Source organism: Vigna umbellata, chromosome 11 (assembly GCF_029865625.1).
Source record: "Vigna umbellata cultivar VRB3 chromosome 11, Vumbellata_1.0, whole genome shotgun sequence".
In the NCBI taxonomy this organism is placed as follows: Eukaryota; Viridiplantae; Streptophyta; class Magnoliopsida; order Fabales; family Fabaceae; genus Vigna; species Vigna umbellata.
In genome coordinates, this window is record NC_142175.1 from 22,613,237 (window position 1) to 22,629,511 (window position 16,275).

The following is a 16,275-nucleotide window of genomic DNA, read 5'->3' on the forward strand; positions in this document are numbered from 1 at the left end:
AACACCTAGTTAGCTTCATGTACCTTAATTCACATTAGTTTCCTTCCTTGATCAAAAGAACGCCCTTCCTCTACACCCATTAAGTCTTACAAATCTTTCAATAAGAAAAAAATATGCTTATCACACATACTCACGTTTCTGCTTCCCTTTCCAATGGTGCAAAGTTCTTGTCTTAACCTACTTTAATAAGAAGACATGTCTAACTCTAATTCTAGTGTGTCTAGGTTCATCCCTCCAAGACTTCATAAATACACCTTAATTCTGGTTGATCCCGAATTAAATTCTCAGTCATATAGTCCATTTACTCTTCATGTTTTTATCAATAACTGAGGAAGTAAATATAAATAAAAAAATCATGAGTAAGATTTGAATCTAAGACCTTACCCTTTGATGGCATAATATCCTCTAAGCTATATGCCTCAAATAAGGTGGAGACTTCCAAATGGGTTGGTGATTGTGAAAGCTTGATGGTGTGAGAATATTGTGAACATATAGTGGGTTTGATGTGGTGAGAGGTTGGTCCTCCTTCAATTTATATGACTCAAGAAAGAGGAGAGGCTATGGTGGTGTTTGAGTGGTATCAAGAGAGGTTGGACCAACTTTTAAGAAAGGGTAGCTAGAGGAAACCTAGATGCGATGCTCTAGTCTTGGTGACCTAAGTTGAGTAGTATGACACAAATTTGGAAGCATAGTAATACTCAATTCAAAGGTGAATTTACATAAAGAGATACTTCTATTTATAACCTTAGGTAACCCTAAAGGTATCTCCAAACTGTAGAAACAAAACCTTAATAAAATCCTTTCCATTAGGAGGATGACACATAGCCACTACTAAGGAGAAATTTTCTTCATTAGGAGCATGACACATGGTCACTACTAAGGATAAATATTCTCCATTAGGAGCATGCCGCACATGACAAGAGTATGTGTCTCACAAAAAGAGAGCAACTTAGAGACCACTCTAGCTAATGGCTCATAAGCTTCTAGAAGGTTTGCTCTCTAAGCTAGGGATTTTACCCTAGATCCATGTGTCTCCTTAGGGCCCATTTTCTCTAGGTCCAAAATCCTACACTATAACCTGAGACCTGAATACAAAGTCCAAAAGAAACCCTATATTACTTGGTCCATTATACAAGGTTTAAGATAAACCTAATCTATTGAGAATTCATTAATGACCCATGATGATAACGGTTTGGATCCACCTTCCATAAATGACTTAAATTCTTTTTGAGTATGCTTGGTCATGACTAGTGGCTTGCGATGAAGATGAAGACAAAGACTTTTTTGTTTTTTACAAATCTGCTTGAGAAGGAAGAATGAGATGATGTGACAGTTCTTGGTTGGTCAATTTTGAAAGTAGAGGATTGTGACATGTGACGGCTCCTGGTTTGCCAGATTGTGAGTGCTAAGATGAGTCTTTTCTAGCTATAATTTATACATGAACATAGGTTAGCATTAATGCAAGGTGTATGAAAGTTCTTGGAATGGTTTACTTCCAAGTGAGGATTATGATTGTTGGTGTAGGCAATGAAGATGCATATATTTTAATCATGGTAAAGTTTATTGAGTATGATGAGAATATATGTTGTAAAGTCCCACACATATCTAAGGATAAGCAAAGAAGTAAATGTTGGTGACTATATAATGAATTCTAAGTCCATGGTGTTTCTTGTTCCAAGTTTAAGACACTTTGAGCTGTTTTTGATTTTTCTTATATCATTGTAGTAAAATGTTGTGAGGTGCAGATAAACTCTTGTTCTGAAAAGTATAAATGTACATAAGATCAACGGTCAAAAGGTTGAGATAATTTTTTATATATTGTACAAATTTTCACATAATGTTATTTTCTAATTATTTTTGGATAATTATGGTTTTTTTTTCCTTTATTTGAAATTTCTACGTTATATTGTTATATTGTTTATATGTTTCTTTATTTATTTGTGAGTAAGATGATTTTGGAAGTAAAAGCGATACCGTTTTTTCCAACACTTATGTGGTTTTCTTTTCTTGTTTATTTTTTCCTTCTTAATTAAATTTTTATTCCATTTTCTAATGTTATTGGACGAAATAATTTTCAATATTGATATATTCATATAGGAAACAAATTTGTCTCCATTTTCAACTCTACAATCTTATAGTAACATTCATAATTAATTGGATAATAAAATCCAGCAGCATGAACAACGCCCTATTTGAATGAATAAAAAAAAACTATATTTTGGAGCAAACAAAAAAAATATCAGAATTTCCGAAAATGACACGAGTGATATAAATACAGCGTTCAGCTCTCATTCTCATAGGTATTATGTGACACGATTGCTGGTAATTAAGAAGCCTAAAACAAGTCACATTATGGCTGCTAGCTAGAAGTACCATCCTAATTAAATTCAATGCCAAAAATAAACTAAAGTATAATGTTACAAAACTATCCATCCATTCAATGTACAGAAATAATATATATATATATATATATAATCTTGTTAAAAGTATAAAATATTCTATATTTATATCTGAATGGAATGATAATCTCATTTCATTTTTTAACAGAGAATCTAATTTCGTTTAAATTATTCTGCATAATTACGAGTTTGTAGATCTATAAATTTGTCTCTATTAATTGAAAAGATGTGAAAGGTCCTTTTATTTATTTATTTGTTTTTCAAATCTAAATTTGAATATCTTATAAAAAAAATAAGATTTTACTCAACTATAATATAACATCCCAAAATATAGTGTAAAAACTATATAATAGAATAATCAAATTGATTAATATTACAGATCAGTCTTACAAAATAAAGAACGTACGCTTGTGGCTGAACGGCCTTACAGAGAAATAAGAAAACTAAAACCAAACAACATAAGCAAAACCGATCGAACGGTTTACAAAAGGCTATACCAAACGGTCCTACAAAATAAGAGGGAAAGGATGATCGAACGATCATCTTAAAACTAAACTAATAATACTGACCGAACAGTTCTACTGTTCGGTCTTAATTTCTATCTCAACTAAATTTTCTTCTTTCAGTGCTTCTTCCAGCAACTCGTCTCCTTCTGCTCACATCCACATGGTGGATCATTGCAACGGAAAAACAACCGAACGTACAAAACAGACAAGACATGAAACGTAGGGTAAGCTTATGTAATTCAATTAATGTATAAACATATATTTCACACAATCAACCAAACAAGATAATTCATCACTCGTTCATGCAAAGCCTAATACTAGACTGACTGTCCGGACTGTACGAATTCTGTGTAGCTACGACGTTCGTGCACCCGGGTGATGTAGTAACTGGGATACCCTCAACAGCTGCCACCCGAGGTTAGTCCTATCTGTCCAAATTAACCATAAGGACTAGGACCTCCTGCCGTTCCCACGCATGACTTACCCTCCTCTACGTAAGGACGAGTAATCACGGAACATCAGGATGAACCGCCAACTTAGCATGCCCACATTCATACTTTAAAAATTCCAATATACATTCATGAGCTATTCCTCCCCGGAACGCTCGTCCATAATCCAAAACATTTCATCCATATCATATTCTATTCATCTTTCATTATTAATAATCTCAATTAAACCCTTCGTACAAATATCACTGAGGATACCAAATACCGAACGTTAAACATCAACCCTGAACTAGACCGAACGCTTGGAGTGAGACCAAAGGTCTCCAGTTCCAAACGGATCAAAACCGAGAGATGGAATCATTGGTTTTAAGAAAGGGAGTGATTAACATAATAGTTCTCAATAACGATTAGGAATCAAACGTTTATTTACTAGGTGAGCCAATTGAATGAACTAACTCCCGAGTTAGACCGAACGCTAATAGGCCTAGGTCGAATACTAAGACTCTAGGCTGAAACCAATTTAAGACAAACATTGTGAAAACCTCAAATACGGGTAAAGAATTGAATCAGGTGAATAAACCGAACGTCAATAAATATACTTAGCTTTTGAATGAGTTAAACATCAAGAACAATCAAAATGTCAGTCGAAGATCGAGCACCGAAAAGGGTGAACCCTATTGAGTTTGAACGAACGTTCTTATATATATATATATATATATATATATATATATATATATATATATATATATATATTCAGAAAGGAGAATGAGTACCTGGTGTAAGACCGAGTACTTACTCAGTACGAGCGCTTGGTGTAAGACCGAGCACTACTAAACTTATAGGAGAAAGGCTTGATAAATATAATAAGATACCATTTTGAGTAGTGTTTAAGAACAAACGAAAATATACAAATACATATAGATATAATTAAGTTTATAACCGAATACCAAGGAACAACTACGCTTGGCCGAACGCTCATGCACAATATTACAAAACAAAGACGCTCGTCCTCAACTAGGATTCTTCCCAAATGAAAGAATCCAATTCCAACCAAGTTCATTAGAAAAACTGAACGGTCAAGGACCGTTCAGTGACGAACATACACTTTCATAGGGAAATTTCATACTAGAATTCTTTATATCAATTCATCTCTCAACATCTATTTTCATAAAGTCAAACATCCATATCATAGTAAATAATCATACTTCATATAGTCAAAACATATCAACAATCATACTTCATATACATTCAGCCACTCAACAAACATGCATTCATTAGCAACGAACGTAAAAACGAACATACAATTAAATTATATAAGCTTCCCTTACCTCTAACGTGACCGAACGTTCACAGAGACAGAGTACAGTTCCACCGCTACAAGTTCTTCTACCCTCAACGCTCGACAATCCAAACTACACCAAGTGAAAACCCAACACTATTAGAACCACTCATTTGAGAAGGGTGATCAACACATGAAACCATGACTTGGTTTGCATGTCCAGGAAAACGCACGACTGAAAGAAGGGAAGAACTTACCAGCTCAGCTTCACAAACCGAACGGTTTAACTAGAAGCTCTTGACGTCAGAAGTGCTTCTGCGATGCTTGAATGATGATCGGAGAAGAGAAAGTGAGTGTTTTCTTAGAGAGAAGATGAAGAAATCTAGAGATAAGGAGGAGAAAATGGTTCAGAGACTTGGAGAAGAAGGTGAGCATGCAAAGAAGTGGCACGAGATTTTTGAAATTTGGCATTTACCACTACCGTCACCAAGACCGAACGTCCACTCTCCCGCAGTAACCTGTTTTCCACTTTCTGATTTTCAGATTTCCTTCACTTGACACCTAACGTCCGCTCAGAGGGGTTTTTGGTGCGTTTTTAATGAGCTCTGAGATATAACAATTAAAAAAACTTGAAAAAATAATAATGTATTCATTACAAGTAAATGAGGAAGTATATTATGAAAAACATACACATTCAAAATAGAACACGAGAAAAATTTAAATAAAAATTTATAAAATACGGGTATTTGAATAAAAATATTCAGTCATACTTAACACACGAATCATGTTATACACTAATAAAATATTGAAATAAATGTAAGAAACATTAACTCAAACTTTGACTTACGTGAATTGTGAGTTAGATGGGACGAGTCTATATGAGTTGACAATTTAAATATCCAATTTATCTTTCACTTTTTTACGATCTACTTTTTAATGAACATTCCTAAAATATTTGTAAATTTTTTTATAAATTCCTTATTTAAATTAAGGTAATAATTAGGTTTCTTTCTTAGGTAGAGGTTCAAAATGTTTAATTTTTGTTAATGTTTAATTAGTTAATTTTCTTTTAATTATTGTGTTTATTTGATTAAATTTTGCACACGGTAGGAGATCTATTATGGAAGTAGAAGTAGAGACAAGGAGATGTATCGGTAGTGGACCTACGAATAGAAAATATAAACATATTTATATTTGGGCATGGAGGTTTTGGGGGGCCCGGGCAGAAGGCTTTTGGGCCCGGCGGAAGGAGTGTGTGGTGGTGGCGGCGGCAACAGTGAGCGGTGCGCACGCTGAGATGCGAACCATCAGAAGATGGGCCCACAGCCCACACACTTTATCTTGGAAATCACTTTCTCTGCGTTGCCCACTGCCTCTGCACCTACACTGCCCCCAGTGGGACCCACCATCCCCCAATCGAACGGTCCCCCTTCCCCCACGTGGGGCCCACCACCCCCAAGCAAATAGGCCCATGGCCCTTCCTGGTTTGGTTGCCCCTGCCCCCCTCTCACTCTGAAAGTGGACCACAATGGAAGAAAAAATAGTGGTGGCCCCTATGTGGGACCCACCATTCTCACACCTCCCTCACCCTTATCATGGGACCCTCTCTAGTGCCAATTTGGGTATTCACCAACACCCATGCTTCTTCCTTTTCTACCTTTTTAATATAAAAAACTTTATTAACATTTAAACATATCTCAAACTACAAATATCTCTCAATCAATTTTTCTTTTATAATTTTACTATACATCACTTTAATGAATTTAAATTTATTTTTTACTGTAGTATTACAGTTTATTCAAATCAACATTTTATTTTGTAAATCAGCTTTAAGAAAATAAATAAATTGAAATTTACTTTTTAGTATAATATTAAATTTTATTCTAATATTACATAATCTTATTTTATAAATCATTTTTATGAAAATGGGTGGAATTTAAATTTATTTTTTAATATAATATTATAATTTATCTTAATATATTACTTATCATATCATTATATAATCAATCATTCATATCATTATATCATTATCGAATCATTCATAAAATAATAAGAATAATTTTTGTTTTACTCATCAAATTTATGAAAATGAATTAGATGTAGACTTATTCTCTAATAAAATTAGTCAATTAATTTTTACAATCGAAGAGATTTTACATTTTTTAAATTTCAAGATTAAAAATATTAAATAAGAATGAGCAAATAAAAAAAAAAGTTTTAGTTCCTATAATTGAGTGCAAACTCTTCTATTGGGTTCTGGATGGGGGGACCTTAGGAGGTGGGTCCTATGGTGTAGGGCACTGTCTCTCAGTTCTGAGTTTGTAATTTCTCACAGGTGTTTTTATCTTTTATATTTATAATTTGGGTGATGGTTTATTATGGTAGGAAGTTTTGGGTACTGGAAATGACGTAAGAGTGTGTTAATTTAGGTTGTGTTTATTTATTGTGAATGGTGGGAGGAACTATTCCATTGGATGAGAATGGGGTTTTCTCATTTGTTTAAGATTGGGGGCCCTTCTTAGCTTCATCCATCATGCTTCTTCGACAATGCTCATTGCTCACTCATCAATGCCCATCACACCAACATCAATACAATCTCCTTTTTTCTTTCTTTTATTCATCTTTTCCAAATACTTCTCTCTTTTTAAGATAATTCAACAGCCTTATATAACTTAAATAATGTAATTTAAATATTTTTTTTCTCAATATAAAATATAACGTTGTTAAGTTAAAATAAAGTGTTGAAACCATATGTCAAAAATTTTATTCATAAATAAACTTTAATTTTACTTATAAATTTAAAAGTTATATACATATTTAAATTTTAGAAAGGGTTAAATATGTTTTTGTTAATTTTAACCCAAGGTTAAAGATGTTTTTGTTTTTCATTTTTAGTAAAAATTGAAATTAATTTTTCTTTGAAATCTTCATCCATTTAGTTCCTCAACTTTAATGTGAGAATTTAATCTTTTAATTAAATTTTATTAAATTCATTTAATGTTTCAAAAACATTTTATGATAGCATTTGAATTATTAATATTATTTAACATATTTTATTAATGTTAGTTTTATTATAACATTTATTAACACTGTTTAATACAATTTTTTCTTTGATGTTAGTTGAGAAATGTTTGAAACCTCAAATAAATTTAATAAAATTGAATTAAAAAAACTAAATTCTTATATTTCTAAAATTAAAAGACTAAATTGGATTAACATTTCGAAGATAAATTAATTCTAATTTTTACTTAATGTAACAAAAACATTTTAACGGTTTTAAATAAATTATCTTTATAATATTTATATTTAAAATGAATGATTACTATCTCAATCTTTCAAATTAAAGAATATTTTATTTATATAGAGCATATTATTTTGAGATATACCGGAAAAAAATCTTATTACACTTATTTTAATATGAACTTAAAATTTTAATTGATTATGGCTTGTATAGTTATTTTTAGGGTTCAAAACACATTAATATTGAGATTAGGTAGGAAAAAAGATTTTCGCTCCTTCTCTTAATCAAACTATTTTTTTCTAAATTCTGTTTTTTCTGCTTTTATTTAATCTTTTTAAACATTGATGCACTGTTTTAAACCAATGAAAGCTATATCAATTATTATTAAATTCCATGCCTTCATATCTAACTGTACATTTGACTCATTAAATTGATAATGGTGAAAAAAAAAAGAATTTATATTTGTTAATGGAACAATCTATGCCTTGTAGGTGTGTGGGGGCATGTGTGAAGCTATTAAAATCTCTTTAAATTTCAATCAATAAGTATGAGTATGTATTTTCCTACTTTAAGTGTGGTCCCTACTTTAGAAATTAAGGAAAATGGTAATACAGATACATTAATATCTTATATTTAATGATAACTTAAATGCATAATTAAAAATGTATGCTATATTTGACATTTTATGTTTGGTATAATGATTGAATATGGATGATAATAACTAAGAATTTCACCCAATGAACGAGTACGGGGTGAATTTGATATTACACATTTATTGCATTTTTTAGTTGTAAGAATGTACCAACTTTGAATATTTTTAAAAGATTTTTTTTTTGTAGAATGAAATTACCTTTCCACAAAATATTAATTAACAATCAAAACTTTCTATTAATAGTTTTTAATTATTGATTTTTTTGGTAAACAGTGTTTTTTATTTTCATTACATATAGTGAATTCAAATTTTAAACGAGGTTTCATATTGGGCTAATTTGACCTCCTTGGGCCAACCCATTAATCAAAGGCTTCTATCCCTCACCTCCATAATTTTTAAAATGACCATTTACATTTCCATATTACTTGTTTCGAAAATATTCCAAAAACTAGTGTTTTGAAAATTTTCAAAATATAACTTTAAAATAAGATTATTTCGGGTGTAGGATCAAGTATTTTCACATAACATACTTTTACACTTTAGTCCACGCATGTTTAAGTAAATTTATGTCTTTTAGTCAAAATTCTTCCTTGCCAACACTCCAAACTGCTTTGAGTACTTGTCAAAAACTCTCTGATGTTTAAGTAAATAATTAGTTCGAATGATAGTTAGAGTAAAGTCTTAAATTCATAATAAATGTGATCATCCACCTCTTCTTACCTTTGAACTCTTTATAGTTTTGAGATGTGCCTATAATTAGTAAAACCCTAATCACGACCAAATCCTGACCCATTATCTACTAATTAACACTTACTTTTAATTTTGATTTGCAACAATTCTTTAGAAATGTTTAATGTTAAGGGTGTGGTCTCTACTCACGTCTAGCCGCTCGATACTTATATTATTTGTCTGAATTTCATAAGTTTAGATATAAGTCACCAGTCATTCATTCTTAATGACCTTTTCTGTTTGGTTATAATTACGTAACTGTCTGGCTATACAATACAAAAATATTTAGATCAATATTTATAAAATATAGGAAATGTATTTCTTTAAAAATGGGATTTCATGAGTAAACTTTCCATAACATATGAGAAGCTCTTAAAAACATGATATGCATTTTGGAACAAGATTTCCGAAACATGTATGATATTATCTATTGAATGAGCTTTCCATAATAAACTTCCCACCAGACTCACCGTTTTAATTTCTATCTTCTTCTTTTTCGTGTAGCAGCTATGAAAATACAACAAGGGTCGCCAGGTGCAACAGGAGAGGATATAATAGTCTTTTTACTTTATTATGAGGGTGTATATAGTAATCGGGGATGGAGGAAGAAAAAGTCCTAATCCAACTCAAATAATAAACTGAAATTTCTCTCGGCAGCCTATACTTTCTTTTTGCACCTCCATAGGTGTTCAAAAATCCAAAGTGCCTATAGTGGAAAGCATTTCAAATTTGTAAAATTTAGAAATTTATCCTAGATTATACAAAATGAAATTAAAAATATATTCTGAATTATATAGTCCATTTGGTTTATAAATTATACAATCTAAAATATATTTAGATTAAAAATAATGTATTTAAGCTCAAACAATTTGGAAAGATATTTTAGATTGTACAATACATATATTACACAATCCAAAATTGCATTTTAGATTGTTTAATACGTGATCCAAGAATACATTTTAAATTGTTTAATTTAAAATATATTTTCAGATTTGAAGAATTGTGCTACCCGAAATATGCTTCTATACTCCATATTCTTAAAATCTAAAACATGACAATGTGGACTTTTCCAATACTCTTTATAGATGTGAATTGAAAAGATCATGGATGGAGAAAGAAATGCATTGAAAAAGAAATCAAGGTGGAGATATTTTTCATAGAAATCTATGACTAATATCTCAAAATAAAGTCACAATTGAAGCTTTGGAAATTCTCATTACCAATACTAGGTATAAAGGGGAAAGAGAAAACATTCTAAAACTTAAATCTTATTCATTGTTATCCTGTAATTGAAACAGAAGAATCAATAATTAATATAATCTTTATCATTGAAGCCATATTTCAACAAAAATTTCCTTATAAGGAAAATATGTAAAAGGAAATAAATGTCTTCATAAGATAGGTTAGTTTGTACGGGTTTATAAAAAAGAAATTCATATTAGCTTCTCTAAAACCAGATACTAAACTTCTGTAATATATATATATATAGAATATCACTGCACAATGTTATGAGAGGGAATGCAATACAATTGTGCACAATTTCATGACACTGTAACACCATAGACGTTTTGTTCATTCAAATATGAAAGTATTAAAGACTAACTGAATTTTTTTGTGAACCAAACAACTATAGTATTACAAAAACATTGAATAGTTTACAGTAACTTCCAACCATAAGATACGTAATGTTGATGCACAGGAATTGATAGAAACTAAAATGTATAAGAAAAAGAATGTTACAAGATGAAGCTGATAAGATACGTTATTTTGGCCAGCATTGCTGCTTCAGGTGGTTATTCATTTATCTTTAGTGATAAAAAGGAGAAATTTAACATACATTTGTCCACACATGGATGCTGATGGCAGATAAGCTTAAAACTTAACAAGTGTTAATATAATACAGTTTTCCGAGTTCAAGAATCAGATTAACTAGAGAATTGATGCTCAGAACTACAAGTGTAATCTGTCTCACCAACCTATGCTGTGTATAGGAGTAGAACAAAATCTCCCAAGGAAACATTCCAGCTTATACAGGGTTATTGATAGTGAAACCATCCTTGCAAACAACTTGTCCCACAAATGGGTTGCAGCCTAACACATTCTATGTGTGGGATTGTCTAGCAAGAGAAATGTTCAAGCCTGCATGGTTTGTTATTTTTCAATCATAGCAGTAGCTGGTTTGATATCTCTTCATCATTTGAAAGATCTGTAACAGGATATGGCATGGAAGAAGAGTAAGAATATCTATCTTTCCAAAATCTTGGAGGGCAATTAGGTGTTCGTTCCGGACTTATATCACGATCCTGACATGTAAGTGTATCGTGTTTGAGCTCCAATCATAAGCTCAACAAGTTTTGCTGTAACATACATTCGGAAAACAGATCAAATACTCAAAGAGTCAACCAAGCTGAGATGAAGATGACAAGCAAGTAAGACAATAAAAGGTAAAACTAGGGAAACAAAAAAAAGTATGAAGCAAACCTGTAAGAAAACCTATCACAGGAATAGGTTCCAAAGTTTTCTCCGTGCTTTCAAGTCTTTGCCTAAAACATTATAAATATTTATCATCAATTTTTCTCCAACTTACAAGTAGCAAGTTGCAAATCGTAAGGTATTACAAATGTGAAAGGATGGGAAAAAATGAGAATAAAATGTAAATCATTGCTACCTAGTGTACTTGCTGAAAAATGGATCTCTCATTAGGTAAAGAACAAACAGCAGCTTTCGTCGTTTAACCTGAAGCAAAACTATTTAAGCATTAACCCTTTAGAGGGTGGAACATTACAAGGATCCAAGGGTTCAGAACGCAGAATTAACAGCCAAGATTCGATACAGAAGACTATTTAAGCTCAGTGCATCTTATATGGTAAAGATTTTCAGTCTAGAGAAACACAAACCTCGTCCTTTTCTGGAGCAGACAGATGAAACACTTGCTCCTTCCCACCAACCACTGATGATGTAACAAGTGAAAGAAAACTGTTTCCTATGCAATCAATAGCCAGCGAAAAGAACCAAGGGGTCCATGACCGAATACCGTATTTTCGAATAAATAAAACATAAACCAGCGGTCTGCTTATAAATAGAACCTCTCCAATAAAAAGCAGAGTCCCACGCAGACCCCTTTCTGACAGTATGGTGAAAAGTGTAGGCCTATCTACTCTTGAAGCTGAAAGAAACAAATGTAAGTTGAATATCTGATGCATTACAATCAATGACACTAATGCTAGAAATGTTTTTATAAACAAATTACTTGTAAGCTCCATAGTTTGTTGTTGGTGTTGAACTCGGTGTAATCTAACTGGATCTGATACCTTGGCATTTTCTCCAAATCTAACCAAAGCAGATAGTGCTCTTCCTTCAAGATTCATTGGGTTTGCACCAAGATTATTTTTCATATAACCAGGTCTATGATGAACATCGGGTTTTAAGCCTATATGTTGTGAAGTAAAACTATCTGAATGCTCCTCATCATTAGGTGTTTCACCTCCTTGTAGCAGCATCTTATATCCACTCTTACGAAATAAAGATAACCGAAACAGTACCCTGATTTATAGTGACACAAGATAATAAGAAAGATGGGTCATGGGCAACATATATAAGAAATATAACAATAGTCAGAGGATATTAGGAAGGGCCATACACTAAATTACATTATTCTGCTTACTTGGTTGCTTCAGTAACAGCAAGGAAATTCCATTTCCTATCATCACCATAGTAATGTTGTGCCACAACTTCAACTAATGTTTCCAAATCCTTTAATGCAGATAACCATAATGGATAAGGAAATGAATAAGGCGTAACAGAGCCTGAAATATTTTGCTTAGGAGCAGTATCAATTATGTGTTCATTGAGAGCTGTGATGATACCCAGAACGGTTGTTACTGCAAGAAATCATATATTTTCTCAATAAGTTACTAATCTCTATATCATAGCCAAATATAGTAGAAGACGTTAAATTTAAAAAATAGATAAGATAATTAGAAGACGTTAAATTTAAAAAATAGATAAGATAATTAGAAGACGTTAAATTTAAAAAATAGATAAGATAATTAGAAGACGTTAAATTTAAAGAAAATATAACTAGACTAGAAGAAAGTAACATGAACTTTGAAATCGCAACTAGAATTTAGTTAGTTAATAGCAGCAATTTGCAATACGGATATGTAACAGGTAAACTAAGTTTAGGGATGCACACGGCTTTGTAAAGTAAATTCATTTTTTTAGCCGGTTATCACCTTCGAGATCAACATGAACAGATAACTGGACGTCTAAGCTTCTAATGAAACTAAAAAGAAGTAGCAAAAAGTTACAAAAATTCAGAAAACCTGCTTCTGGTCCAATCTCTGATTCAGAAAACCGTTCCGGAAGAAGCCATGTCAGTCCCTGTCCACATTTTCAACTCCTCAATAAACAAACTATGCTTCAACATAATGCCTTCATAGACTTGAACAAACATAAAACAACAATCACAGCAAAACAGGCTGCTTCATTTATTTTCTAAAACCACTGACTAAATATATTTTCAGTCGTAATTACAAAATCCCAAATTTTTTCCATTTTACTAACGAAACAGCCAAATCATGATCATCGGTGAAAAAAGCAAAACAAAATAGCACCAGATGCAACAGCAATAGCCATATTATAAATAAACCGACGAAATTCATATCAGAATAACCATTTTCCCCAAAATTTTCTGTGCAGTTACAATTGCCAAGCCACAGTTATTGAGAAGTATCAAACAACACAGAAGTATGACCTAAGTTAAAAATTCACTTTGGCTCATGAAATTTTAACAACGGAATGATTACATTTAATATTGTAAAAATGTTAATCCAAGAGGTAAACTTACATTGGCCAAAGACTCCAAGGAGTGCACAAACTCTTTGTTCTGCCTCACCCATTTCTTGTAAGCCTCCATAGCTTCAAAGACTCAACGAAAATATACAAAAGCACGAAATCCAAACCTCGCTGGCAAAATCAGAAGGAATTGGAAGAGACCCAGTTGGTCAAGATTTAATCTTTCGACACAAGTTGCTTGTAATGAAGATGGATTTCAAAAATTTCAATTCGCGAAAAGGAGGAGCACATGGGGATATATGATCACGTGTCATGTTCTGGGGAATGGAACGATTTGATCTTAACCGTTGATTTGTACAGTCTTCTATCTCTCAAACCGTTGGATTAGATTGTTTACTCTTAAAAACTATGGACGGCTAAGATTTGGTGATGAGCTTTTAATTGTACAGTGAAGAGTTTGTGCTAGATGTGTTTATGATGCGTAGGAATAAAAGTTTAGGGCTTTTGAAGTTTTATTTGAAGAGTTCTCTCTTTCTCTTTCCTCTTTCGATTGTTCCTCTCTCTAGGGTTTTGGTGGTTCTGAGGATCGTTGTTGAACATGCAGCTGACGCTTGAATTCGGGTAAAGTTTAATTGGTACCAATTTCTTCTTTCAAAGGTTTTGGGTGGTATGTTTATGAAAAAATTATAGGAACTGGAGAAGGTATTCAAATTTTTAAATCTAATATTGTTGATGATATTCTCTTTGTATTAATTAAGTTATAAGTTACAGAGTGTTATTTTAAAAATTGTATGGTTTATCTTTTTCTATTTGTTTGTTTGGTTGGTAAACAGTAACATGGATTTTTTCAGCATCATTATATGAAATTTTGATGTTGTTTTTAACATTGTCGATGGCCGTTATCATCTATTCAACTTGTGTGATGGGATGATGTTCTTAGCTACAGTGTTTTATTAGCATCATGATCCCACTCTATGATGCTAATCATCACATTTGAAAATAATAGTTAGGACATTATTGAAAGAAACTCTATACGACAATTGTGACATTGGGCTTGGAGATAGGGTAGAGAATGTGATATTTGCAAAGTATGGAACTTGGTGGAGTGCAATATAAATTAATCTTACAATTAATCATGGTGCTGGGATGTGTAATATAGAATTATATATATATATATATATATATATATATATATATATATATATGTGAGATTAGAACATGGAGTCTTTTTGTGATCTGATAACATTACTAAAACATACAGTGGAGGATTGGAACTTCTTTGTGACTCTAAGAAGATTCATAATGTCAATATTGAGCAACATAATGGAGAAGGCAAGGTACTGTATACAGCCATAAATATATTATAACTATGATACATAGGAACATTCTTTCATTCTTCAGCCATTTTCTCCTTACTTTCTCAGTTAATCATGAAAGATTTGCTTTCTTGGGTACGGACAAACTTGATTAAGGAGAGGCCTGAGATGTTCATGAAAGGAGACACTGTGTAAGTTTTATGATCCAAATACATTATATTTAAGCATTGGTAATAGGATCAAGTTAGCTTGTTTATGTTTACCATCAATTTAATCTAAAGGGTATCATAATCTTAACACACTAAATGATTTACTGTATATGCTCTATTGCAAACTTCAGAGATAGCTTACTTTAATATAATTAAGCCTGAGTTTTTCTCATTAGTTTATGCTTAAACTAATTAAGATTACTATACTGAATATTTGCCGTATGCATATATGTGTAATATTATAGTGCTAAAAAATGTTAATGTTTTGGTTGTGTGGTTTGTTGTGCAGGAGACCTGGAGTTCTTGTCCTGGTGAATGACTGTGATTGGGAGCTAAGTGGTCAGCTGGACACATCACTGGAAGAGAAAGATGTGGTGGTTTTTATATCAACCCTGCATGGTGGTTAGAACACAGATTTTCTAATGGTTATCACTTATTGTTAAACATAGTTGTTGAAGTCATTTGGAACCTTGATAACTAAAAAGTTTGTGGATGAACAAACTTACATAGTCTAGTATGCATAATGCTATTTATAGTCCTTAATTTCACTGAAATCAAATTTGTATTGCATTACAATTTTTAGGCTTTGTTACGAAAATAGGCAAAAATGGATCGTATATTACGAAAATAGGTAAATTCTATTCAAAATACCAAAATGGAGAAGTCATGGGGGGCTAGAACGACTTCAAATCAAGAAGTCG

The 16,275-nt window shown here is 32.0% G+C and overlaps 2 protein-coding genes across 2 annotated transcripts; one reads left to right on the top strand and one right to left on the bottom strand.

The window, feature by feature from the left end:
* Nucleotides 1-11,014: 11,014 nt before the first annotated feature.
* On the bottom strand, nucleotides 11,015-14,323 carry LOC124847801 (peroxisome biogenesis protein 16). Its single transcript, XM_047325373.2, has 8 exons — nucleotides 14,102-14,323; nucleotides 13,578-13,635; nucleotides 12,917-13,133; nucleotides 12,503-12,795; nucleotides 12,150-12,418; nucleotides 11,921-11,988; nucleotides 11,734-11,795; nucleotides 11,015-11,609 (listed from the first exon to the last, which is right to left on the bottom strand). The coding sequence occupies exons 1-8, from the start codon at nucleotides 14,168-14,170 to the stop codon at nucleotides 11,548-11,550; spliced, it is 1,098 nt and encodes a 365-aa protein (XP_047181329.2). The 5' UTR covers nucleotides 14,171-14,323; the 3' UTR covers nucleotides 11,015-11,547.
* A 187-nt stretch (nucleotides 14,324-14,510) lies between these two features.
* LOC124847802 (Ubiquitin related modifier 1) lies at nucleotides 14,511-16,133 on the top strand. Its single transcript, XM_047325375.2, has 4 exons — nucleotides 14,511-14,670; nucleotides 15,311-15,386; nucleotides 15,474-15,556; nucleotides 15,864-16,133. The coding sequence occupies exons 1-4, from the start codon at nucleotides 14,648-14,650 to the stop codon at nucleotides 15,979-15,981; spliced, it is 300 nt and encodes a 99-aa protein (XP_047181331.2). The 5' UTR covers nucleotides 14,511-14,647; the 3' UTR covers nucleotides 15,982-16,133.
* The last annotated feature ends 142 nt before the right edge of the window (nucleotides 16,134-16,275 follow it).

Coding starts and splice junctions, on each gene's coding strand:
- LOC124847802 (XM_047325375.2), top strand. CDS start 14,648: ATGCAGCTGACGCTTGAATTCGG. Junction 14,671..15,310: donor CAGCTGACGCTTGAATTCGG/GTAAAGTTTAAT, acceptor TAAAACATACAG/TGGAGGATTGGAACTTCTTT. Junction 15,387..15,473: donor AACATAATGGAGAAGGCAAG/GTACTGTATACA, acceptor TTACTTTCTCAG/TTAATCATGAAAGATTTGCT.
- LOC124847801 (XM_047325373.2), bottom strand. CDS start 14,170: ATGGAGGCTTACAAGAAATGGGTGAGGCAGAACAAAGAGTTTGTGCAC. Junction 11,989..12,149: donor CTGCTCCAGAAAAGGACGAG/GTTTGTGTTTCT, acceptor GTTTTGCTTCAG/GTTAAACGACGAAAGCTGCT. Junction 11,796..11,920: donor TTTTTCAGCAAGTACACTAG/GTAGCAATGATT, acceptor ATAATGTTTTAG/GCAAAGACTTGAAAGCACGG.